Source organism: Equus caballus, chromosome 18, assembly GCF_041296265.1.
Source record: "Equus caballus isolate H_3958 breed thoroughbred chromosome 18, TB-T2T, whole genome shotgun sequence".
NCBI lineage: Eukaryota > Metazoa > Chordata > Mammalia > Perissodactyla > Equidae > Equus > Equus caballus.
In genome coordinates this window covers 24,452,957-24,480,229 of record NC_091701.1, presented here as the reverse complement: position 1 = coordinate 24,480,229, position 27,273 = coordinate 24,452,957, and the positions used below count along the sequence as shown (strand labels likewise).

The 27,273-nt window shown below is 34.0% G+C and overlaps 1 protein-coding gene across 4 annotated transcripts in view; it reads left to right on the top strand.

Annotated features, from left to right (window-relative positions):
- LRP1B (LDL receptor related protein 1B) overlaps positions 1-27,273 on the top strand; it is a 1,824,397-nt gene that overhangs the window by 1,604,799 nt on the left and 192,325 nt on the right. For all 4 annotated transcript variants that reach the window (XM_070241833.1, XM_023622537.2, XM_023622536.2 and 1 more), the window contains 6 exons: positions 9,636-9,824; positions 10,666-10,814; positions 16,019-16,112; positions 19,662-19,778; positions 19,897-20,016; positions 21,464-21,583. In XM_070241833.1, coding sequence (XP_070097934.1) covers positions 9,636-9,824; positions 10,666-10,814; positions 16,019-16,112; positions 19,662-19,778; positions 19,897-20,016; positions 21,464-21,583 — 789 coding nt within the window. The remainder of the gene's footprint in view (positions 1-9,635; positions 9,825-10,665; positions 10,815-16,018; positions 16,113-19,661; positions 19,779-19,896; positions 20,017-21,463; positions 21,584-27,273) is intronic.

Below are 27,273 nucleotides of genomic sequence, written 5' to 3'. Positions count from 1 at the left end.
ATTTGGAAATTCATGTCACAGAATTTCTGAAATTCGACCACAGTAAAAATCTTTTGTCATTAATTTTATGCATTCCAAAAAGTACAAGCTTCTCTGAATGGAATGTCTATAAAATAGGTTACAAGTATCTCCTGAGAAAAATTTCAGCAATCACTTTGCACATCTACCTTGACTTAGAGATTCTATTTTCCATTTAATGAAAAGAAAATTAAATACCAGAAAATTCTATTTAGGCCACAATTTCATTATGACTGCTTGTATTAAAGTACATAAATTCAGATGTAGTTTTTCTCATTTTCTGTTAGTTGTGCCATTGAACTTGAGATATCTTAGAGGCATAGTTAGTTTCTTGACAAAAAGACTGAAAATACTGTCTGAACAACGAAAACAAAAGGTATATTTGACCTTGAGTGTTAAAATTTATTTGTTCTAGTAATTTTTTTCCAGAATATTCTTTGTATCATTGAATGATTTAACCTTGTGTTAAATCATTGGTCATGTACACATTTTATCCAGCACACTGGAAAAGATATACGCTCGTAACTGCTAATTTTTCTGAGGAGTAACCATTGGCTGTGATTCTAAACTATAGTTTATCACTGAACAGTCTTTTATTTTGTGGAACAATTGTTTAAAATTTCATGCAATTATGTTGACTACAGCTCGTCATTTGTTTCTGTACTCCTAGACCTGAAGATCCTCAGACTGAAGTGTCAATATTGTAGTCCAACTCTGTTGTTTGTTTATTGCTCTGTGAATCTAGGTTGTGTGATGACAAGGCAATTCTGTGTTTGGATTTAAAAATCCAAATCATAACCCATGCAGTAATTGTCTAATTAATGTTGGAAAAGAAATCCAGATCTCAGCATGCTACTGGGGAAATAGCATAAAATATATTTAAACGGTTTTGTGCTGAGGGGAAAAACACACTGAAAAAGACAAAGGGAGTATTTTGTGCTCGTCTATCCTAAAACTCAATAGCTGTTGCATTGAGTTTTTAGAAAATTTAAATATCCGCTGAAGGCCACCAAATAAAGGGAGGAAAGTTAATAACAACACCCTCCAATTTTACAATATTCTAGAGTGTTTCTTTCTCTCTTTCTTTTTTAAATTGAAGTAAAGTCTTTCTTTCTTGGTAAGATATTGCATTTTAGTACTTTTGAAAAAAAAAATCCCTATCATTCACAGTCCATTACGAACAGTAGACTTCACAGGCTATTTTATGACAACGGTGTTGATGTGCTGCTGTTTACAATACAATAAAAGTTAATGGAAGGGAGCAAAATACAATTCAGTTACAATAGAAATGTTCCTGAACCAGTAAAATAAATTGAAATTAACTGTCATTTCTAAAGAGTCTTAGAATTTCAATGTCAATCATGTCTTTCAGTTTTATTTCTTGAATAGGATATGTTACATTAAATTTTGTATATGTTTAAATAGATTGTTATATTGCAAATGTCACATATGTTTCACATATGTTTTTAAATAGAAAAATTTTGTTTTTCCTTACTATGAGTTTTCACCCACTTTCAACAACCTTACCCATCCAAAATATGACACAGTAGGATATTGGGGATCAGTAGATTTGTCTTTGATTCAGGTTACCCTCTAATTTAGGCAAGTTGCTTTGCAGTGCTATAGTTCTGTGTCCTTATCCATCGAATAGGACTTCTAATCAATCATGATTTTCCAGCACTTCTTGAAAGAATTGGCAGAGGTTGGAACTGGGGCAGAGGAGGACTGTCCTATCAATTTCCTCCCTTACCCCTTCTTTTTCCTGGGACCACCTAGAATACATTTGAAAATGCTTGCAATATGTTACACTCTTCTCTGTTTTTATTCTAGAAGCATGTTTATAATTGTAGGAATGTGGGAAGACCAGACATAAATTCATGTGAATGGCTCTACCTGATGCCTATCCCAAAGGCAAAGTGCTTTTCAAAGGCTTCGGCTTTCTTTAGGACTCTCTGACAAGCACACTCCTAATGCTTATGTATGTGGATTATTGTAACTCTTATGTTTAGTTCTGATGGTCAGCTCTGAAAACACATCTCCAAGTGTCTGTGAAGGTTTTTATCACGAGCAGAAAGGCCCAGAAAGTTTCAAAGCAACAGGAATGTATCTTTACCAAGGGCATGAAGCAGTGTTGCTTTGCTTATTTCAGAGATTGGAGAGCTGTGTCATCATCGAGAGAAAATAATTATAGGCACAGTCTAGTTTTCAAAATTAATGTACTATAATTTTCCTGCTTTACAAACCCTCCCACTTATTAACAGGAATACTCTTTTTAGATGTTGAATATTAAAATGGTCATATTTGACCTTCTATTGTGAATAATTTAAAAATGTGTAGATGAGAAAGGGGAAAGGATTGAATTGTATCAAACTGAATATTCCTGATCTATATAGAGAGCACGTATTATTTGAGGTGACAAAGTGGAGAAGAGGAGGCAAGAAATACTAGAAAAGATTAAACAAATGATGCCTTCAACCTCTTGACAATGGCTTTAATCTAAAGAATGGCTCTAAATAATTTCTATATTTTGCCATCGTACATTACATTCATTTCAAAAAGTTATACATTTAATTGTCCCAATAAACTACTGCATTATGGAGGGACACATAACTGTTTTTGGGCATTTGATCAGTGTCAGTATTCAAAAGAGGCAGCCTCAAATAATAGACTCCCAGTAGCATCAGCTCATATCTGCTCTGGACTATGACCCATGCTGAATGGAAGAACTTTATTTTTCCTCCTCTTCAAGGTCCCATTGATGGATAAACTTTTTGAAATATCATGGTATTTTTATGGGAAATAATAAATTTTGGACATTCTATCATAATATTTGAAAATGTTGGCTATCCTTAGTGTTCCTGCCATTTCTTAATGCTTTTATTCATTTTGAACAATGGATTTTGGATCCATTTGCCTGAAGTGTTTTTGAGTACTGAGACCATTAAGCAGAATTGTTACTAAAGAGTAGGCAGGAAAAATGTTCATGGAGGGAAATGTTCAATGCAACATTTTGTAGCCTGTTGTAGAGGGTTCTGAGTAAATAATTACTTTAAATAAAAAGATTTTGCAAACAGTAACACTGAAGGGTATACATAATTACTGACAAAGAAGGAACATCCTGGGCCCTAAGGTTACATAAAGCACGCTCTTTTTTGACAGGGCGTTTGTAACTAAAGCTACTGGCTCAGCAGTCATTCTCTGGAAATTAGTTTACTGTGGCCATTTTCCCACCCACCCACTCTTCTCCGTTGTTCTTGGTAAACTAGAAACCATTATCCACCCACCCACTGACCACAGTCATGAATCTTCTACTTCCTTTGGCATCTTAAACCACTTTCTTCCATGGTCTACTTGTATGATCTGTTTACCAGCCTACACTCTCTTGGTAGCCTTTGTTTAATCTCACCTCATTTTGTCAATGGTAATTGTTTTTCTTTGTGTCATTTCTTCCTTTTTGTTTTTCATGCTCTACTCCTTTAATTCATGCCCTGCCTTCTCTACCTGTCTTGTTGTACATTATTCTTCTAGAAAGATATCAGGGAAAATTGTTAGTATCAGGGTCTCTCAGAAGAGAGGATTAGTGAGCATCCTGATCCTCCCTTTTGAAAACAGATGTTTTAGTCAGGCTAAATAGTTTGCACCATACTGCCTAGGGGATGGGTGTCATTGATGGCTTTTGATCAGGGAACAGATATGTGAGATGAAAGAAAAATATTGGAAATATTAACTGGAAGGCGTTCTAGTTATCCTGACTCAGTCTTTGTTAAAAGGCTGACTTCTACGGACTGTACCATCCGTGCTCTTTCACTTTCTTGCCTCAAATTGGGTTTAATCCATGGGAAGCATTGGCAGGAGGTTAGATGTGGACAAAGGAAGTAGTCAGAGTGTCTAATCATCCCCTTTTCCTCCCTACCCAATCATAGTGGTTTAGCAGTGGCTGAGTTCCTCTACCAAATGGCCACTGCTCTTCCTGGGTTGCTCTTTTCTCTTTTCTTCAGTTTTCACCAGGTTCTGGTAACAGACCTAAGAGAAAACAAGCCATCATTGGCCCTTTAGCCATGCCCACACCTCTGCAAAAAATTAACAGAAAAATAATATGACCACTTGCACATAAGACTGCCTTCTATCAGGTTCTTTTCAGTTATCGTTTAAAACTGTGTTCTCTGTTTACAGCAGGAAACTTGACTGATACAAAAGAGATTGGAAAAGGTTAATAACAATGAGAAAAGTTAGAATAGTTCTGCAATATTTCAGATGTGAGCGAATGTGAAACTTTCCTTTGGGTAATGGCATCAAGAATAAGAAAAACGGGAGAGTCTTAAAATATATTAAAAAGAAAAAGAGAGGATTTAATGTTTTATATTATATGCTTGTTAACTTTAAAGTTGTAGAAGGTTAAGTTTCCAAACCTAGTCAGTCCTAGTTCGAGGGCTGGGTTGACCTTAATGGATCATTCAGGTATTTCCTTCCAAACGATACATAAATTCTTTATAACCAAAGAAAAAACTCAATACTCAAATTACTCCGTAATCTGGATTCCTTCATAAAAGTAACTGCCAAATTTGGTGTTCCATTCTATGACCTTTGTTTTACTTTTGAAAATATTACTAAAGCCTTTATAGTAATTTTTAAATAATAAATTATAAGGATTGCTGCATATAATGTGATATCTTAAAATAACATTTAGATCCTAAAAGTAAATCTAAGAGGAGAAATAAGGAAAAAAATTGAGCATCAATAGTGAAATTTCTCTTTAAGTACTAGCCCAATGGGCAATGTCATGTTGAATCTGCCATTATCCAATGTTATATCCTACCCAAAACACCAACCATGAGATTTTAACTCAATGAAAGATGAGTACTATGTTATTGGTGCATTTTGTTCTTAAGTCAAAAACTAGATTAATCTTCAATATAAAATTAGAATGGTATTACCCAGGAATATACTTGTTTAGCATGATAAATACTATCTAAAACATGAATAATCAAGGGCATTGTAATGGAGTATCTCTAGCTGTGAGGCAACAGTTAAGCCAAAATCTTATTCTGGATTTCCACCTTTTCTGTTTACCATAATTACTAGGAACCTTAGTAGGATAGCATCCGACTTCACTAAAAGGGAAAAACTCCACAAAGGAGTATTCCTTTGCTTTATTTTTTGCAAAATATCAACTCCTTTCTTCTGATAGATACAGTCTATGAAAGAAAAATTAGGAGCCTAGGGCTTGAGTGGAATGCTGGAAACAGTACAATAGATAATGCTGTTACACAGACTAGAGACCTATCTACAGGAAACAGCTTTAAAATAGGTTTTAAATGTATAATAAGTACCTGTTAAACTGCAGCCCATATGACAGACCTGTTTTTTTCTGTCTTTTTTTGTGTTTCTACTGAATACCTACAAATGAGATTCCTTAAATTTATTTTTCACATTTCTCTTTTAAGTAAGCGAAGGCAGTCTTATGTACAAGTGGTCACATGGTTTTTCCCTTATAAAGGATAGCTATTATCATTTAGAGAAAACATTTACTATTGTTTCCATAAACTGAACAGCATCTCCATATTTAGTAAGAGTTTGTTAAATGTTCCTCTCATACCATCATATTCTTGTTGCTGTTTATATATATATATAATATATATATTATATATTTATATAGTATATATGTACTATATATTATATATTATGTAATTATATTATAACTAATAATTATTATTATACTTATGTAATATATAATAATATGTTATGATATATATTTTAAAATAGATCTTTATATATCTGTAATTATATATAATATATATTATGGATATGTAAATACATACCTAATACATGCATGCATGTGTATATATGTATACTTATATATCTGTAAGGTAGAAATAAGTAAATAAAGAAACAGCAAATAATGAACAATCTTCTTTTTCTTATTCTGAATCAGGAAAGTTTCTTGTACCAAATATATGATGCTTTGACTGGGAACATATTGTTTATTCTCAATGCGAGTTGAACTCTTCAAATGTTGATGGCACAACAAACACAGCATTCATTTATTTATACTTATCATTTAGCAGTTAATATATAGCATTTTTTTTCACAGAAGCTTAAGTAGATAGTCAAATAACTCTTGTGAAGAGATTTAGGTCCTAAAGAGGAAATGAGGCATACTGCCAAGTTATGAGCTGAACCCCTAAAAAGGCAATATGTAAAGATTTCGTTTGCTTGTTTTGCTTTCTTTTGTTTGGTGTGATTTTCAACATTGGCTGTGGTATTAAGAGAACTTGTCAACATCTCTTAGAGAGTAGTTTTTTGGAGCCAGTATAGTGTTAGATGTGTGCAACTAAAATTTCTCCTATTAACTCAAGATGGTATTTTTACTTGGTTTGTTTGGTTTTTCAAGAAGGAATACTCTAGTGGTTGTGTTTGATGCTGTTTGAGAAATAAACATGTTTGTCGAATGAGAAGGCCTGCAGTGGGCTTATAAAGCTATTGGTGATAGTCCTGTTCTTCATTGCCAATATCAAACAAAGAATTGAATGAAACAGACGGTCATTTTGGGCAAATGAACTAATTTTCTTCACTTTGACCTGACATTTCTGCATGCTCTGTACATTCAGCCATGTGCCATCCTTCTTCTTAAATAAGTGTTCATCTCTCTGATCTCCATATGTTTATATTTTCTGATAACATAGGGTTTCTCACAGTTGATTCACTACAAGCTTAGATGTAGTAAATTTGTCCAGTACTTAAATTGCCCCAGGTCCAAAAGTCATAAACAGTGTAATTGCTGTCAATTAATTAAATAACCTGACTTTCACATGGAGCTTATGAAATTAGTCCCATTGCTTTATATACTCGTATTAGTTTTCTAGGGCTTCCATAACAAAGCACCACAAACTAGGAGGTTTAAACAACAGAAATTTATTTTCTCACAGTTCTGGAGGCTAGAAGTCCAAGATCAAGGTGTTGGCAGGTTTGGTTTCTCCTGAGGCTTCTTCCGTTGGCTTTGTAGATGGCCGTCTTCTTGCTGTGTCCTCATGTGACTCTTTCCTGTATGTGCACGCCCTTGGTGTCTCTCTTTCTCATAAGGACACCAGTCCTATTGGGCCCCAGTCTTTTGACCTCATTTAACCTTAGTTACCTCTTTAAAGGACCTGTCTCCAAATACAGTCATACCGGGGGCTAGGGCTTCAACATGAATTTTGGAGGAATAGAGTTCAATCCATAAAGAGAGTGCTAGAAGGTAAAGTGGCAAAGAACTCTGGACCCAGAGAATCTGATTTAGATTCAAATACCAGTATCTTAATTTACTAGTTTTTTCACTCCCTTCTTTGGCCACGTTTTGCAGATCTTAGCTTTCTCATCTGCAAAGTGAGGTTTACTATCACACAATAGAGTTGTGGTTATGAAATGAAGTAAGGTGTACAAAGTGGAGATCCTACTGCAGGGATTCTGAGCCTCAGAACTTTTGATTCTTGGGCCTGATAATTCTTTGTTGTGGGGCCAGAATTGCCTCCCCAACCCGTTGAGAACCACTGGCCTAGTTCCTTGCACTGAAGTGCTTAATAAATGTCAGCTGTAGTTACTTATTGAATAGCTAAAAAGGCTATTCTACTTTTGAGATGCTAATAGGCAAATTCTTACAAAAACTTCACTTTTTGTACAGAAGTTAATTGAATCTCTGGTGGACTGAGTTTTTTTAAGTGATTAATTCTTTTAGTCCGTATTTAATGATGTAGTTACTTCTTTGTATCTAAGGAAGTCTGAATTGAATGTTTCTGATGCCATCAACTTTTTCTGAAAAATTTTTATTTTATTTTGAAAATTTCCAAACGTGCACATATGTTAAAAGATTGTTATAATGATCACTCATCACTACAATTCATCCAATTGTTAACATTTTGCCACATTTGTTTTACCTTTCTGGAATGAATTTATACAGCCAAAGGGAAGAAAGGGAATAGTTTGTACAAACAACTCAGACACAATTCATTCTGGTAAAGTGTCCTTTTCATCTTTCTATCCAATTCCACTTATCATTTTAGCGATGGGCTCCATCTCTACAGAAGTACACAGATAATTCAGTTGTGAGTACTTGTATCAAAAGAGTGCACATCTGGATTTTTCTTGATTTTTGCATCCTTCGTATGCATAGTAACTGTTTGGAGATGGATTTCTGGCTAGACGGTACCTTAATAGTAGTCAACTGCTTAAAGGGTCACCTATTTGGAAGAGTCTCATTTTATTTCTTTTATTTCTGTTTTCTCTGAGTCATAGTGAATTCTCTGATCACATTTGACTCTTTTGAATAAAAATAACAAATCAACAGATACAAAATTTCTGCTTCTAGTTTACAATATAAATTTACCCAGCATTTTATTTATTTATTTACTTGAGGAAGATTAGCCCTGAGCTCACATCCATGCCCATCTTCCTCTGCTTTATATTCTGGATGCCTACCACAGCATGGCTTGACAAGAAGTGCCATGTCTGCACCTGGGATTCGAACTGGCGAACCCCGGGCCGCTGAAGCAGAATGTGCGCATCTAACTGCTACACTACCCAGCCGGCCCCATACCCAGAATTTTAAAAATAAGGCTGTAAACTTCTCTAGTAAGAGTGAATCATATTTGAAGTTTTGGTAGTTTTTCGGTTATACTAAATGAGGAATACGCCAAACAATTCTCAGTCATTAAAATCTAATTTATAAAAGAGTACATATTGCTGGACTTACAGTACCTTTTTTTCATTAATGAACATTTTCTCAAAATTTCTAAAAGTAGATCCAAAAATTAAAACTGAGAAATAGGCCAGAATGTTTGCACAAATTAGGGAATTTCCATTTTCTTTATTGCTTTTTAAAAAAAAAATTGAAGAAAACTCTAGACGGTTTAAAATTATTTGATCCCAAACAACCAAACAAATTTAGTGTGTCTTCTTGATAGGACCCTGGAATCTCTTGAATGAAAAATTCACATTTGTGATGCTCAATCTATTATTTGCATTTAAACCCAGCCTTATAATGAAGGTATAATTATAAAACAATTTTAATCTGCAACTAAACAGTTTGATGACTGTTAAATCTGCATAATACATTGTTATCTGTCACACTTATTTTCCTTCATCCCTATCCCAGCTAAAATACTCATAAAATCTCAGTGACTAAAATGGTTTATAGTAGTCTTGCAGTCACTCTATCTCCAGGTAGATAGATATTTCATCCTGAATATTTAATTTAATTAATTTAAAAGAGGGAGAAAGCAGTACAATGACCTGTAGATTTAAGGATTTAAGTTAGGAACAACTGGATGGAATATATATATATATAACTTTTAAAATGTTGGATGTTATTTGTTTCTGGTAAAGCATCCATTACTCGTGAAAAGGATTGCATTCATTTTCTTCCCAGTGGTTGAACCAAGCTAAATCTGAGCAAAGCAAACTCCTGCGCCAGATTCTGCATTCTCTTAACTGGTAATAAAGAACTTTGCTGGCCTGACAGGTTGTCACAACAATTATTCACATGAGGTTCTGTAGCAGTTGTATCTGTCAGCCCATGTAGTATTGAATATTTTAACTGGCAGTCTTCCAAGACTGAACATTAATCTTACCATCTCCTATTACAGTCCCTAATCAAGACATTCCAGGGGTGATTGCACTAACATTGTTTGAAGACTACATCTACTGGACTGATGGGAAAACCAAGTCACTCAGCCGTGCCCATAAAACCTCGGGAGCAGACAGACTCTCACTGATTAACTCATGGCATGCCATCACAGATATCCAGGTGTATCATTCTTATAGACAACCTGATGGTAATTATTCTTTCCATGATTTCCATAAATGCATCAACATCTTTTAGTAACATTCCATTTTTGTTTCCTCCAAGGTTAAGTGTAATTTTATGTTTGAGAAAGATTACCAGATTTCATTATTTAGCATAATTGTATGGAATGAATTGAGTTGATATCAAGTATTGCTATTAAGGGATATGATTACAAGTTCAATAATAGTACAAAGAATTGTTGGTTTGTTGAAATCATGTTAAGCTGAAATGATAATAAAACATAGTTGGAGAAGTGGAGACTGCATTCTTGAGATTATTTACAAAATAGTTTAGGAGACTTAGTTTCTGGAATACTGGATGAAAGGAATTATATTTAAGTAGCTCTAGGACTCTAAAAATGAAGACTATATCAAGTTTACTTAAGCATATGTCTATTAGGAATTCTATCAGGCCCTATGGAAGAAATCTTTGATTATTTTGCCTAAAATACATATTTGGTGTAGAAAACAAAGCCATTGCATTCTTAGTTGTAGATCATTGTTTTATTTTACATTTATATTTCTAAACATATGTATGTCTTTATCCAAATGCTTCTAGTCTGTTTATTTTTATGATAGACAATTTTTTCTACAAAGTGCTTGTTTTTATGGAACCACATCTTTAAAATTATTTAATATTAAAATAAATGCCATTGGACAATAAGTAGAATTTGTAGCAAAAGAATATTATGTTTATAATATTGGTGAGTTCTTGATAACAAAGCTGTATTCAAATACAAGTTATGAAGCTTAAATGTCCCATCGGTAATCCCATATTATATTATTGGGCTTGATTATCCTGTTTTGTTGTTATTTCTTTCTCATCTGTAGTCTCCAAACATCTCTGCATGATAAACAATGGAGGCTGCAGTCATCTGTGCCTTTTAGCCCCTGGAAAGACTCACACCTGCGCGTGTCCCACCAACTTCTATCTCGCAGCTGATAACAGGACGTGCCTATCCAACTGCACAGCCAGTCAGGTGAGTAGAGGTCTAGCAATCATTCTACGGGATGTATGGGTGATAAAAGTTTTGCCTGAGTTTTGTTTGTTTACTTAAACCATCTTTGAAACATCATTTTTTTTGTTCGGCATTATATTCGATAATTGTTCCATACGTTGTAGATAGGGTCACAGAGTAAGGGAAAAGCAGTTAGGTGAATATTGTTCAAGTGGGAACTTAGGAATTAGGAAGCATAAATAGAGGTGAAAAGCAAAACAAAAACATAAATGAAACCCATTATCGCACAGATCCACACAGAATGATGGTGCAAATCATGAGTGTGCATAGCAGAATCCTCAAAGGAGGTTTGACATATTACAAGATGACAAGGTGATTGAGGCATAGGGTTGAGGCTAAGATATTGGGCTAAGATTAAGGCAGTTTAAACAAACAAAGAAAAAATCTTCCTAGATAATTTGCTCTGTATCACCATCTCCACCTCTCTCTCATTTCTCAGAGCAAGTGATATGGAAAAAATGAACTGGGTGGAAAGTGATTTTCTAGATATGAAAAGTTGTGTGATCTAAACAACTCCCTCTGAAACCTCTTTTTCTTCAAAATGTAATTATTTTTAGTAAAGATAGCCAAGAAGTTAAATTTTCTACTTAATGGAAAAGCTAATACTACCTCAACATGCCTCTCAAGTTGTGAGTAGGAGTATCATATATTAAAGAATTGTACAAATGCAAAAGATTGGACCTCTTCCAGAAAGGCAGTATGTGTAATGTTCAAGGACACAGACTCTGAAGCCAGACTGAGTGTGGCCATAACCCTAACTCTGCTTTAAATTGGCAGGATTACCTTGGGTTTGTTACTTAACTTCTTAGAGCCTCAGTTTTCTCATTTTTTAAATGGGGATGATAATATTCCAAGTCATTGTTATGAAGATTACATGAGAAAAGTTCCTACTGCATACTAAGCGTTGTTATTACCCTTGCAACTAGAATATACTTGAGTACGTGTGCAATTAGTGTGAGCTGCCATCAGGAGGTTCTGATGTCCAGTTGAAAGCACAGGTCACTATCTCTGCTTTCTTTACAAAGCGTGTTGTTTTAATTATAATCCCCTAAGTGTTTGGGTAAACAAACTACATTATTTTTAGAGAATTGGAATGTAAGTCACTACGAGAGATACAGTCAGCTACCTAATTATTCCTAGGGGTAAAATTTAAGGGAGAAATCACATCTTTTAAAAAACATTTTAAAAAACAATTCCTCTTAGTGCTATTTAGTTTAGACGGATTTTCAGCTTAATCTCCAGGTTCCTCTGATATAACCTCTGACGCTTACTCTAGAGCGGTCCGTGAGTCACTCTGTTGAGGCCATAGGTGACAGTAGAGAGTCAATGCCTGCCTAAGCCGCTACAGTGTGATGAGGCTCAATAGCCGACTGGAAATAAAGTGAAGCCGAAAGGTGCTAGAAATACAGATGAACATCTCAAACAGCAAGACATAGATAGTAAAACATCAGCTGTATTGTAGTCATAAAAGGAATAAAACATTTTAGGTTATTATATAGGAAAACCTATAATTATGTTTATTCAATGCCAAAAAATCCAATAAATTAAATGAAAAATGAAAATAAACTAGAAAAGTATTTTTCATATAATTAAATTATTTCTCAATTTGCTATCAACGATGACACCACTAAAATATTTACAATTTTCAAATACCTCCAATATGTTTTGCACAAATTTTTTAAATATTCAACAATAGTGAGACAGAACAGAAAAATCAAATTCTGGGTCAGATGTCTTTGTTTGCAGTAATATTTCCTAAAAAAAGAACTCTCACTTGATTTTTTTCATCTTTAAGAAAAAAGTTAATGAAGAATAGCTAACAATCCGTTAGTGGTTGTCTCTGTAAGTCTTATGGTTTATGCAGCCTTTTTACCTCTGATTCTTTTCTGATGTAATGGGAGGAAAAAACTATCTACTGCACACATCTTGGAGAAAAGTCAGTTCATAGAAACACAATTTTTGGTGAGGTAGAAATTGAAAGAGAGGAAATAATCTAGGTATTTCAGAATCATACCATTAAGAATTCTGAGGAAAATTGTTGCATTTTTAATTCATCTTACTAAGTGATTTTGATTTGTTATCATCTAATGATTGCAACCAATGATATATCCCCCCCAAAGTATTGATTTTTAGAAAAATAAAATAGGCAAATCAATAAGAATTCTATTAGGACTGAAAATGAACATATGAAAATCTATATAAAAATCAAAATTAAATCTAATTCTTGTAGCACTAATCACTTCGAATATTAGATTTAAATAAATGTAATTAGGAAATAAAAAGTAAATTAAAAAATGGCTTTATTTATCGTTTAAGTGGATACTTTTCCTGTTTCAACTAAACACTGTAGTGAGATTTGCATTTTATCCTTGTGACCATTTTAGTAGACATGTATTTGGTATTTTCTTTATAGCTTCTACTTGTGGGTGATAATTGCAGTCTGCAATTTATTTTGTGAAGATATTAGTCTTGGAGAATATTTACCATGAAGGATGTTTTATGTTTATATTTAGCATTAATTTTTTTAAAAAGTCACTATATATAAATATGAAAAAATGGAGCTCAGACACAAAATAGAAGAGATTTTCCTCTGAGGGTAATGAATAAAATCTTGATTAACATAAAAAGTAACATAGCAAATATATTTTACCCTAGCTTTCTCTTAACTCAAAACCCTTTTATGTGCTTATTAAAAATGAAATGGCAAGCAAAATCATCATATCATATGTAATTCCAATGGTTGGTGTTTATTTAAATCAGAAATATTTAGTGAATTTAAAAATGTATATTTTAGGTATTTTTCAAATGTTGATTGGGAAGACTTTGAATATACTCAGGAGACCTGAAATCCTCTGACTAATATACTTTGATATACTGTAATGACTTGGAAATGTTTAATGTTCAGGGCAATTGCTTCCAGAGTTAGCCTTATATCCCCAGACAGTCACTATCTATAAATGCAATATTTTTCCTCTGGCAATTTGTGAAAACCACAACAGACATAACCACAGGCTAAGCAAATATGGGAAAATCAGTCAACAGCCAGATCTTCTCTTGGATTCACAGTGCTCTGTTCCCTCCCATATTGCCACTGGGGGAAAAAAATCTACTCTCTTATTTTAAAAAATATGAAATTGTACCCTGAATCAAATCCGTGATATCCAGACGGGTTTAGCAAAGGCTAGCACCAAATTCTCTCTTACTTGAAAAAAGGAACAGTATTTTAAATGAACAAAGTTTTAGCTTGCTAATCCATTTTTATTAGAGGAAATTGAACCTAGGCTATATTTTTCTATATTACAAATCTGTCTGGCATGCAACATAAGATAAATGCCACCTTGATCTTTCTTTCAATCACTCGTGTGGGAATTGCAAAAGAAACGTTTCAAAAGGGAAGTAATGAATTTTAGAAAATTATCCATTTTCAATTCCAGATGAATGTTGTAATATATACTTTTCATTGCATTTCTTAAAATACAGAAGAAAAAAATTTGATAGTGCTAGAAGAAATTTACTAAACTTTATCTATTACTTAGTTTTAATAGTTTAAAGTGAATCTTTTAATGGCAAATGTTTCAGATACACGTGCTCTCTGTATGGAAAGTAGGATTCTCTTTAGTTTCTTCTCTTTTATGAAGGTAAGCTTAGAACTGAATGTTCTGAAGAAAGGGATTAGTTTTTGGTTTGAGAGCACTAAGGAATAAATTGAGCTTTCTTGGGCTAGTGGTGAAGTTAGCAAGAACAATAATTCAGTGCTCTGGCTCAGGGGATGAATTTGAGCTCAGATCACCTTCCTGAATAAAAATAACGTGCAATAATAACCTCCTGAAAATTTTCTTCAGCAGCCAGTCACCTGTGTGCTAAATAGCCTATAAGTAAATATTGCCATACAACATTTTCAACTAACTTCTCTGTTGTTCATCCTTACCTTGATGCTTCATTTTAAAAGAGAAGAGTTAAAAAATTTCTCTTCCGGGGGGCCAGCCAGGTGGCACAGCAGTGAAGTGAGCACGTTTAGCTTCTCGGTGGCCTGGGATTCACTGGCCAGGATCCCGGGTGTGGACATGGCATCACTTGGCACGCCATACTGTGGTAGGCATCCCACATATAAAGTAGAGGAAGATGGGCATGGATGTTAGCTCAGGACCAGGCTTTCTCAGCAAAAAGAGGAGGATTGGCTGTAGTTAGCTCAGGGTTAATCTTCCTAAAAAAATTCTCTTCCTATACATAATACAGTTATTATTTTTCTTACTACTGTTTCTTTAACTATTTTAAATGGAAAGGACAATAGACCAAATAAAACACAATAATAAATAATGAATAGTTTTTTGGATAATCTTGAGAACAAGTTTTATTACAGCAGTTTTCTTGTATCTACTTTAAAAAATAGAATAGCAAAAAACTTATGGACGCCTTATTTTTTTAATTATCACAATTTCTCTTATTTATCCTAAAAGATCATGTGTATTTATTAAGAATTCTAAAACCTGAAAATCACTATATTGATCTCCACTGCTTTAGAATATTCTTAAATTTTTAAGTGGGGCAGATATTCATTGTGGTAAAGGCAGTATATTTAATGTTCAGGAAATCCACAGGTTCATAGCATGACGGAGCTGGAAAGGATCCTCCAGATTGTCTTCAACTCCTCATTTAGTAGCTAAGAAACAGAGACTGAGAGATGTTAATGGAATTTTCCAAGATTCCTAAGAAAATGCAATTCAATTAAGTTAATTCAAATTAACTAAATTAGTTCAACTGAATACGTTTTCCTGATATTCCTGATGATTTTTAACTCTATTCAGTGTTTGGCAAGCTTCTTCTATAGAGGACCAGATAGGAAATATTTTAAACTTGCGGGCCACATGGTCTCTGTAGCGACTATGCAACTGTTGTGGTGGGAAAGCAATCGCAGACAATATGTAAATGTATGAGCTTGTGTGTGCTTAGAAAATCTCAGGAGGTTTTCCTGAACAACGTTTTTTTCCTGGTGGATCATTTTGCTGCTTGTTTTGCATTTTTTCTCTATTGTGGAGTGCTGTAAGACCACCATAGTTCACGTTTGCAGCAAGAGAGCAGGCTGGGCAACTCCACCCCAGTGAGTTTTTAAATATGCACTATATGTGAGTAGGGTTCTTCAACTTTTTTTCCCTTGTTTTTTAAAGTTTCGTTGCAAAACTGATAAATGTATTCCATTCTGGTGGAAATGTGACACTGTGGACGACTGTGGTGATGGATCAGACGAACCTGATGACTGTCGTGAGTACATTGACTAATATGGGAATTTAGAAGTTAGAACTCCTTAAATCCTAACCTGGAAAATTGAAGCTGTATCTGAAGTATTACCTTCTGATATTTTTCCAAAATTGAAATAAAAAGGTTTTATATGTCAATTTTCAAAAATACAACAAAAATTGTTGCACTGTCTTGGATATGTCCGTGATAACTGTTACATTTAGAATGGCATCATCAGCAAGTCATGTTAATTTTTTCTCTCCCAAATTTCCTTACATGCAGAATAACTACATTCTTCATGTAATGATCAGTAGAGTAACAATCACCATGATTTTGACTTGATATATCACCAAATTAATAGTGAAAATGGGAAAGTTTTCAGAACAACACTCAACAACTAAAATCTTAACTTTAAGAGATACTATCTTTCACCTTTTCTGTCAGTATTAAAATACTGAAAATTCTTTAAAAGTCAAATTTTTCCTATATAAATCATTAGTTTGCTGTTAGGCAATCTAGTATGCTTTTAGTAGTTACCTTAAAATGGCTACCAATTATGTCTTGACATCTGACTGTCATTGGCATGATTGCATGCTGCTTTTTTTTTTTTAAGCTATCTTTGGTAACTTTGGTTGTAATGGACAATCAGCAGACTTTTCATTGATAGCCTTTTATAGTTCACTCCCTGGGTCACTGCAATACTGTCCTGTCAAGTTGAAGATGCTTGTAGTCAATCACAATAATCCCTCAACATCTCAGTGGATGGTTGCCATGATTTGGCCTTGACAATTGAGTTCAAGATCCTTAGGCTTGCACTAAAGAAAGACAGCATGCTGTCTTAGTGAAAGCTAGCTACTTTCTGCTGTAGAACTTTCCACCACATAATTACAAAGCTGTTTCAAATTTAGGGTCTCTAGATAGTTACTTAGATGAGCTGTATTCGATTTCTCTGGTCACTACCAAATGTATCAAACATTTGAAGTTGTTTCACTTAATTCATTTATATGTTTGAAAGCGATAAGAATATATTCAATGAGAAGGAAAAAATCATAAAAGTCATTGCTTTTCTAATATTCTTTTTATGTTTCTGAAAGGGTCATTGCTCTTTGATTTTTTTAATACAGTTTTTGTTTACACTATGATAGACAATGCATAAAGAGTAGTATCTGTATGAGATAGGTGTACTGTTATGTCTGAATTATTCTTTTTTCAAGTTATTGAATTAAAAAGAATATCAAGGAGCAAGAAATTATATTGGTCACCAGTTGAGATTTACTCATTAAAAAAGTTATTAATTTCCCCACAATAAAGGAAACTTTCCTACGGTATAGTAAATAAAATAAATACAACTTATTTTTGTAATTTATAGAAATAAACAAGAATGAATGTGTTAATTTAATTCTCATATAAGATGACCTCTCTTGCTCAGATTCACTAATGTGTTCTCTGAGGAAATAGTACCGTAATGACCTGCCGACAAAGTCAATAGCACCCAATGCTTTCCCTTCTAAAATATTTGTAGCTCCTGAACTCTAATTTTAATCTTGACCAAAATTTCATGCTGTAATCAAACTGATATGAGAAATTAACTACAGATTTATAATAATGAGTTTTTCACATTTACTTTCAGAATGTATAATGAGCAAATATAACTTTAATGTCTTTTGAGGGTAACCAAAGAGGCATCTGCTATCTAAGAGTCTCTGTACGATTCTTATCCTGGTGAAATACCAATACTGTGTGCTTTTATTGGTGACATTATCTCTGTGATCTTTTAGTAAATGCTCTTTTACTTGGAGTTGACGGGTTAACAGCATTGAACATCTGTAGGCATGACACTTTATGTTGAGAGCCATAGCGAGGTGGAAAATGATGTACATGCATCTGAGAGTGTTTAGAATTCATTTCTGAGTAGCTACATCGTCAAAATTTGCAGGTGCTAAGAGCCACTGATAATATCTGTAATTTTACCTCAAAAGGCAGCAAAGCTTGATCCGAAGTTCGCATACTTCCAAATTTCAGTAATATTATTTACATGAATGTAGTTAAGAGTGATGCATCAAGAATTCTCTGGCATCATATGTTTGTAATTACATTTCCTATGATACTTTAATACACCAAGGATCATTCTAGAGACTCATTTAAAGGTCAGATAGGTTTCCTTGTTATTTCCCAGGCGTGAAACTCCTTTAATAGTTGTAACCCTTCTTATGGGAAGGTCGTTTTGGTAGCAAAGGAATATTAAAAGAAATCATATAGGAAGCAACAAGAAATAGAGGAAATGCACATGTTTAGAGCATGAGAAAATTAAGTATCACACAGTTTAAACATTTAGTGTGATTAATTAATAAATGTTACAGATTGGGTGTAAATGACTTTCAAAATTTTAGAACTCTCTTCTATGGAAATCAAGCAAGTATCACGAATAATTCGTTTTAATGTTAGGGAAATTTTTAATTAATACTGTAATTATAAAAGCATAATTTATTTCCCAAAGAAGGTTTAAAATAGCATTTATTAATGTTTGATTGACTAATTTGAACTAATGAATAGCATATTATTAATCTCAAAGTCAGTGATTAGTAACATACATTAGGATCGTCAGTCAAAGATAAGTGTTTTATTGCAAGCAACATGGTTTCTGAGAAGACTTCAGAGTCAGATCGAGATTTAAATTCCAAGTCTGGTACTTGGAACTTGTACACACTTGGGTGAATTATTAATATCCCTGAGGGTTAGTTTCCTTACTTCTTAACATTTCTCCTTGTTAAACATTATAAAATGGTCATGGTGATGCCTAGGTGAGAAAGCTATGATGAGATCCAGTTAGTAACTATATGTGAAAGGGCCTAGCCCAGTGCCTGATATAGAGTAGATACTCAGTAGATCTTATGTTATGATTATTATTGTTATTATTATCCCTTATATAAACTCAAAGAATATGGCAACAAATGCATTATCATCTGGGAGTTATTTACTATAATAACATATGTATGGTTTATAAAAGTCTTTACTATTTACAAGATTTTGTCCCCATATGTACTAAGAGGACTATGGGAATGAATATCAATAAATCTAATTTAAAACGTGATAGATATAGGAAGCGTTAGTTTTAACTAGTGCTGGAGAAAATGTATTGAGGGCAGATGTTCCTCTCTAATACATCGCAGGCAGAAAAGTGGTCAAAGAGAAACGATTTTTTTAAATGATATTGGAATAACTTTTAAAAATTACAATAAATTCTACTCTGCCACATAACCTCTCAATATCATTTCTTTGAAATGAGGAGACATTTATGTTTTCAAACATATTTTTAATATTGATATGTTGTTAATACTTTTCTTTTTACTGTTAATTTATGAAATGTAATCTGGAGGCCCTCTGAGTTGCTCATAGCTTAACTGTACATCTGAATCTAGTAGCTATCTAGATGCGAGACATTCACATTGTGCTCTGGGATGTGTTTAATATAATAATATAATAAATATTTTTAAAAGAATGTCAGAAAAGCTCTGTTTAAGAAGTCATGAGCTAAGATTGTCATTCCATGATACTATATGTTTTCTTCCCTAGCTGAATTTAAATGTCAACCAGGTCGATTTCAGTGTGGAACTGGTCTCTGTGCTCTGCCTGCTTTCATTTGCGATGGAGAGAATGACTGTGGAGACAATTCTGATGAACTCAACTGTGGTAGGTGATTAAATTGTTAACTAAGGAACATCAGTCTAATTCTTAGCTGATTATGTCGGCACTGATTTAAATTCAGACACATTTTCAGCACAGATTTTTTGTTCTTTCTGTCTTTTAGACACACATGTCTGCCTCTCAGGTCAGTTCAAGTGTACCAAGAACCAGAAATGTATTCCAGTAAACCTCAGATGTAACGGACAAGATGACTGTGGGGATGAGGAAGACGAAAGGGACTGTCGTAAGTCACCTTAAGATGTCCTGTCCTGTCGAACTTCTAACTCTCAGCTGAAATTGGTCCAAAAGTTATTATTGTGCACCATGAATTCGTGCAGTATAAAAAAATATGACAGCAGTTATGGGCAAATAATTCCAAATGGGTGTCTAATGGGTTGGGTTAGGTTACTTAAGAAATTCCGTGTAAAGAATATAAAGAACATTAAAACATGTGCATTATTTATTTACAAAGCTCACTGTAGATTACAATGAACATGACACAACAGGCATTCATCTACATCATACTTAAGAGAAGCAGCAAAAACAACACTACAAGTGGTTATGGTGTTTTTTAATAAATTGATTTCTTTTGCCCATATTAAGTAGCTACAGATAATTTTCTTCTATTGATTAATCAGTTACTTGAAATCAACCCCTTTTTAATTAGAGATTGCTTTTCCCCATAAAATGCATATTGAATGTATGATAAGAAACACAATCTGGGCAAAATAATCTAACAAAATTACTTATTAAAAAGTGTAAATAAGGCTGTATTCAAAGTATCTTAACAAGCTACTTCAAAGAACAATAGTAAAATATTTTTCCATTCTGTTCATGTCTTTTTTTCATCTTCCACCAAAAATCAAAATACATTAAATGGAAGGCAGAACATATGTCATATACATACACGTGTGCACATAGGTAAGCAGGTACACGCGTGCACACACACAGACACACACTTACATGCAGGATCTGAGCGATAGAGCGCTTGTCAAATTTTAGGGTTTCAAGAGAACTGCTGTCAACATTTCTGTCTTGCTGAAGTTTTATTTTATTCCCCTAAAACTTTTATCAGTAAATAATGTGCAGTCATCCAGCAATTTGATTAAGATGGCGCGTTCAGAGCAAAGTCAGTACCAGTTCTTTATGGTTAGCCATTCTAGAAGCTGATCCATTAAACTGACTAGGATTTATGATGCAGTTTACGGTCTGAGTCAGATGTTCACCTCTTCCCTCAAAAAAACTCAACGCAACTAGAGATTTTGATAATTTTGTGCTTTTTAATTCCTCGTTCACTAATATCGTCCAATTTCAGTCTTTTTCCATTTATAAAAATGCATGTGTATAAATTCTTAAATTTATTTTTCTGGAAAAAATTATTGTGAAAGACCTTGAATTCTCTCTTTTTAAAGTTAGTTTCAAAATATCTAGTCAAGGTGGGCTTGTTTTGAAAACTGATTTTTATCAAATGCATCATTGCAGAAATATGAATTATTTATTTCTGCTAGAAAGGAAACTAGGAATATATTACAGATAATTAAAAGTTAAAACTCCTCACTTTCGGAGCCTTATTAATTAAAGATGATACATTTTCAGTTGACTATGTTAAACATTTGTTTGTCTAATTGCTTTTTAAATAAAATATCTGCTCTTGTCCAAAGCTACATTTTAATAGATGTTTTCCTCTTAAGCTGAAAACAGCTGTTCTCCAGACTATTTCCAGTGTAAAACTACCAAACATTGTATTTCCAAGCTGTGGGTTTGTGATGAAGATCCAGACTGTGCAGACGCATCAGATGAGGCCAACTGTGGTGAGTGTTTCGTGACTGTGGCTCTTACCTATTGTGTTTGTGTCGTCATCTGAGATGGCCATAGTGAAATGAATTAGAACGCAGTTCTGATGAAACTGAAGTCTCACATGAGAAAGTTTTGTTCACAACAACCTGAGGTTAGCTATTTTATGAAAAGCATGGCGCGGTAAGGCAGAAGAGTAAGTATTGTTTAGTGTAAGTCAAAATTGTTTCTAAAAAGATCAAAAAGGTAGGATAAAGCTATCATCTTATTATGTTAGAGAATGTGCATAGTATTAGCATTGAATGAGTAGAAACAGTGAAACTCTTTTCCTATTGTTGTAGACTTCATTTTCCTGCTTATATACATATCATTTTACATTCATTTAGTGATTATTGTTCATTCTTAAACATTATAAATGAAAAAGGAAAAGATAATAAAAGCATCTGGTCTGTTTTAGTGGATGACATAGATCACTTGAGTTAGCATTTGTTTCTGAAACATTAATATTTTCACTTAAAATCAATTATTTTATTTACAATATCTATTCCTTAATTAACATTGCAAATGTTTATATGGAGAACATATTCATTTTGTTTAATGCATTTGGTTCTATCTTGAAAATATTAACAGCAAGACAAAAATGAGGAGTAGTTGTTATGTGTAATTCATTTTATCAACATTTATTAAACATTAGTTGAGGCTGTTTTGTAGGTGAATACACTGGACTTGGCATCTTTGGGGAAGCAAAAAGGCATTTAATCTAGTAATTGATTAGAAAAGATAAAATGTGCCCAAACTAAAGATCAGACTCCCAGGTTTCACAAACAAAATTATGTTCAATGAATTTGCTAGATTCCACACTGCTGTTAATTAACTCTTCTGGGAGAAATGAAAATAATGAACCTTTAGATTCTCTGAAATTCCATTTATAGTGAACAACACTCATGAGCTACATATATAATCACTGGCAATGATGCATCTTTATGTTTTTCCGGCTAGAGTCTTCCATATAACTGTGTCTTCAGAATATTGAACTGGGACAGTAGAGCTTATCACAGTATCATAAAACCACCATTTACCACTTTGTGCAGTTGGTCTTCATAATCAGTTCACAGGGTCTCAAACTACATTCATCACTGACTTGTTCATAATAATTATTAAGGGCTTTTGCAAACCGCTTTTTATTACTGGCTTTGCTCTGTTGTCTTTTGTATTCTTTTGTGTTTTTTGTATTTTGACCCAAAGTAAAGTACAGTAATGACATATTAATTATCTGAAGAATTGCTTGGCTGGAATGTTATTTCTATATTTTGTTCTTCTTCCTCCTCACTTTGATGGGATTTAATTGTTTTGGTAGGTTATATTGTTCAAACTGACAATTATCAATTGCCCTAATAGCAATAATGCCTAATTTTTTTTGGTATTTACTATATGGTCCAGGCAGTGTATTAAAGGCTTACAGTGATTACCTAGCAATCTCTTTGTTATCCTTATTTTATTGCTGTAGGAAATGAGGCCCAAGATGGTCCTGTAACTTGCCCAAAGTCCCACAGCTAGCAGGTGGTGCAACTGGGACTTGAATCATGGTTATTTGACACAAAAGCATCACTCTGTGAATATAGCATGAATCCATCTCGTTCTTTCTATACAAAGAAAAAAAATTCACATTTTCTCTTATAAAGTTATACAGACTTCTCCTAGCCACAGTTATTGCTGTAAGTTCCAGACCAGTATACAAACACACAGACACAGAAAGAGGGAGGAGGGAGCAAGAGGGCTTACCATTTGATTTGCCTTAAATTCCCTATAAAATTTTATTGTGGACAGCTGCTAATTTAATTTAAAGAAACTTCTACATCATATTATTTTCATATAGCATTTCTCAATTCTTATTTTTAAAGAGGCTAAGAGGCCACCTCTTTCCCCTTTCTTCTGTCTTCAATAAATATATAAATGCCAAATATTTTTGCTAATTCTGTTAACATCCTTGTGGGATAGTTCCTCTTTTGATGCTTTTTTGAGTGAGAAAGAAACATAACACTTTTTAAAGATTAATCCTATCATACCAAAGCCTTAATGTTTGAATCTCAGTTAGTGTTTCTTAGTGGGTGAGAATGGACCTTGCCTAGAATAGGCAATGAGTTAGGCTATTTCCCATGTGGTGTCTCCTCAGGGCCTAGCAGGATGTGGAGTAGACTTGCATTAAGCGCTGTTGAGTGACTGCCTGTTCTCTGTTGTAAGACATCAATTTGCAAACCATTTTCATTGTAGTTGCCTTAGGTACTTTCTAAGTCCAGTACTAAGTTTAGGGGAGATTCTGTTTGGCTCTTGGAGTTCACCTAAGTCGTACATTTTATTTCTCTGCACCAGTATTTATATTTATCTATAATTCTATATCTAATTAGCTTCTGTCAATTCTAAAGTTCTAGCATTGTGCTTGTTCTATCTTGACATTGCCTAAAGGAAACAATTTTTCTTTTGCTTTTAACTGTGTAAATAAAACCAATGTAGAAGCAAGAAAGAGAGAGAGAGAGAGACACCGTGGAAAAGCCTAACAGAACAGAACACAGTCACTTAACACAAACAAACAAAATACACATGTAAAATAAGGAATTGAAATACCAGTAATGTGTAAATATTTTTTAATTATTTAATTTTTTATTTACCAAAATACCATGTCTATTGAATTCAGCCCAGTGTAATTTTTGAGATCTTATGTGTACTTTCAAATTTAACAACTAATATTCAATATGTTTAAAAATTGTATGCTAATCTAGAATTTAAAGAGGCTTTGAAACTACTTTGAATAGATTAGATTAAATATAGTTTAAGAGGCCTTGGTCTAATAATCTAGTCTTGGTGAAACTTTGGATATAAATTTTAAAAATTAAATTAACTACATAATTTCCTATCTTATTGCACCTAGTTTTTGAGGTGGCTAAATTTATGAGTCTGTAAAAGCTACATGTGGAACATTTGGATTTAAATTTATAAGTATTTTAAAGACGTCTTTTAGCTCTATTTCTGTGTAAGGATTTAAATCTATGCTACCCTCAAAGTCACAGAAAGATAGTTTTGACTTTGTTTTGTGAGTTGTTAATGGTTATTATAAAATTACTTCTTTTTGCCTGAAGCTGTTTATCCTTTCTTTGTTCTATGCCCAAAGAAAGATAAGCTTTTTAAAATATAGTTATGCACACCTTTATTAGACTATTGATATTGACTACTCTCAGAAGGCTTTTTCATTATTTATTACAATATTGTGCAAACATCAAATTTAGATGCCTGGCCAAAATAAGTAGAGTACCCTGACTGTAGCAGCTCCAGGATTCTCATTCAGAACCTCAGTTTCACACGTTTTTCACCTTCTGTCTGCCGTTTTCTATTTTAGGAATGAAATGCAGCATTAGGGGTCTGACATGATGTGGATCAGGGCTGCCCCAGGTAGAAAAGCCCAAGGTGTCCTGGCCTACATGCTGATCTGTATGACCAGATTCACATCTAAAGTTATACGACCACACAATAACCAGACCCCACCTGCACTGAAACCATTTCATGACTTTTTACATCATCTTTTGTTTGTCTAGTAAAAATAAGTCACGTACCCATGCCTTATAAATTTAGCCCTAACCCTCAATACATTGCAGCAGCTCTTTACTGCCCATGGGTCCTGTCCCCATGCTATTCCATACTATTCTCTGAATAAAAGAGCACTGCTGCCAGACCTTGAGAGTCCAAGAAATCTTTCTTTTGACTCCTTGACTCACCGAGCCTGCATCATGACAGATCTGTACTAGATTCTTACCTCTGCTTTGTTAATCAGAGTTAAAACTTTTCTATTATTTGACTCTTATAATATGATATGTCTTTCCCTTATGTTTTCTCTCCCTGGTTTACAGTTTAGACTCTCAGTTCCCTAGATCACTGTGCAACACTCTTTTATCAGTTGTTCTGCCTGGGCTTTTCTGGTCACCTCTGCACTCAAACCCAAACTCTCCAGAATCCGCTGTTCGTTCTGCTGCATCGCTCCTCCCCGTGGTCTCATTTCCTGCTTTCTTCTCTATAGGCCTTCACCTTATCTAGAATCGTGTGTCATCAGAGAGAGTCTTGCTTCCAAGTTGGTTCAGCGTCATTTGCTGCTTCTGAGCAGTCTTGCTTTATAACTTGCTGCTTGGCTAATTATCTTTAATTAATGTGGTAGCTATAGTCACACTGACTAGGGCTTATGAGAGGACCCAAACTTCCCACCATAACTTTGTACTTTCCACAGTCTGGTCTTTCCAACATGACACTGAACACATTCAAACCAAAAGACAGAACCAGTCAAAGAGTTCTTTTATTTTCCCTTAAATCTGATGAGGAAATTTGAATCAGGTTACTCAATCTTTAAGAATATATGAAACAATTTTTATTTTAAGTTCAAGCAAATTCACAGTAAGTTATAAAATTTTGCAAACGTACAGACTTGTACAGAAAGTTGTACAGTAAGCACCATGTACCATTTAATAGATTTTAACATTTGACGAAAGATTTCTCTTTTAAAGCATCCAAATCCCTACCATAACAACTAAAATCCACTTCTATCCTTCCTGCTTCCTTTCCTCTCCCCTGTCTTGAAGTGATGATGTATCAGTCACATGTATTTTTTTTACTTTTATTATATTAGTATGCATTCATTAATATGTACCAAATTATAGTATTTTAAAAGTTTACATAAACAGTATTATATTTTCTATATTAATTTGAAGCTTAACATTTTCTGGTATTCCAGTGTATTAATATGTATAACACATTCCCATACTGAAGCTTATTTCTATGTATTACAATTATCACACATTCATTGGCAAATATGGCACAAAACCTTTCATAAATCTGCTGTAGACACCACAAGGTCCCTGCTCAGGTGCTCTAATTGTCACCTTGCATGAAAGTTTATTCAAAGCACATGTGACAACATCCAGAGGCAGGATTCTGTTAACCCTATAGTCAGTCTCAGCCTAAATTATACTTGGAATGGAGGGCCTGGAATGAGCCTGAAGAGGGAAGCTCTCATACTGATGACTATAACTAAAGTTAAATAATTCATGATATTTAAATTTGGTTATTTTCAAAATTTTATTAACTTAGAATAGCATTCAGCAAATTTTAGTTCCATGATTTCACCATAATCTATGGGGGTCAAATTCTCTGCTCATATATTCTCTGCAGGAAAGGAGGATGTACTAAATTCTTTTTTTTTCTGAGCTAACATCTGTTGCCAATCTTCTTTTATTTTCTTCTTCTTCTCCCCAAAGCCCCCTGGTACATAGTTGTATATTCTAGTTGTAGGTCCTTCTGGCTCTGCTGTGTGGGACGCCACCTCAGCATGGCCTGGTCAGCAGTGCTAAGTCTGCACCCAGGATCCAAACTGGCAAACCCTGTGCCACCAAAGTGCAGTGCACGAACTTAACCACTTGGCCATGGGACCAGCCCACTAAATTCTGTATCTTGGAAAATAGTGCACACTTACACGTATTTAATTAAGACATTGGTTTAGTGTTTTAAATCAGGGTTTGTTGAATTTAAATATCAGTTACAAATTTATGTACTATATACATAATTTTTTTGTGTGAGGAAGACTGGCCCTGAGCTAACATCTGTTGCCCATCTTCCTCTTTTTGCCTGAGGAAGATTGTCCCTGAGCTAACATCTATGCCAATCTTCCTCT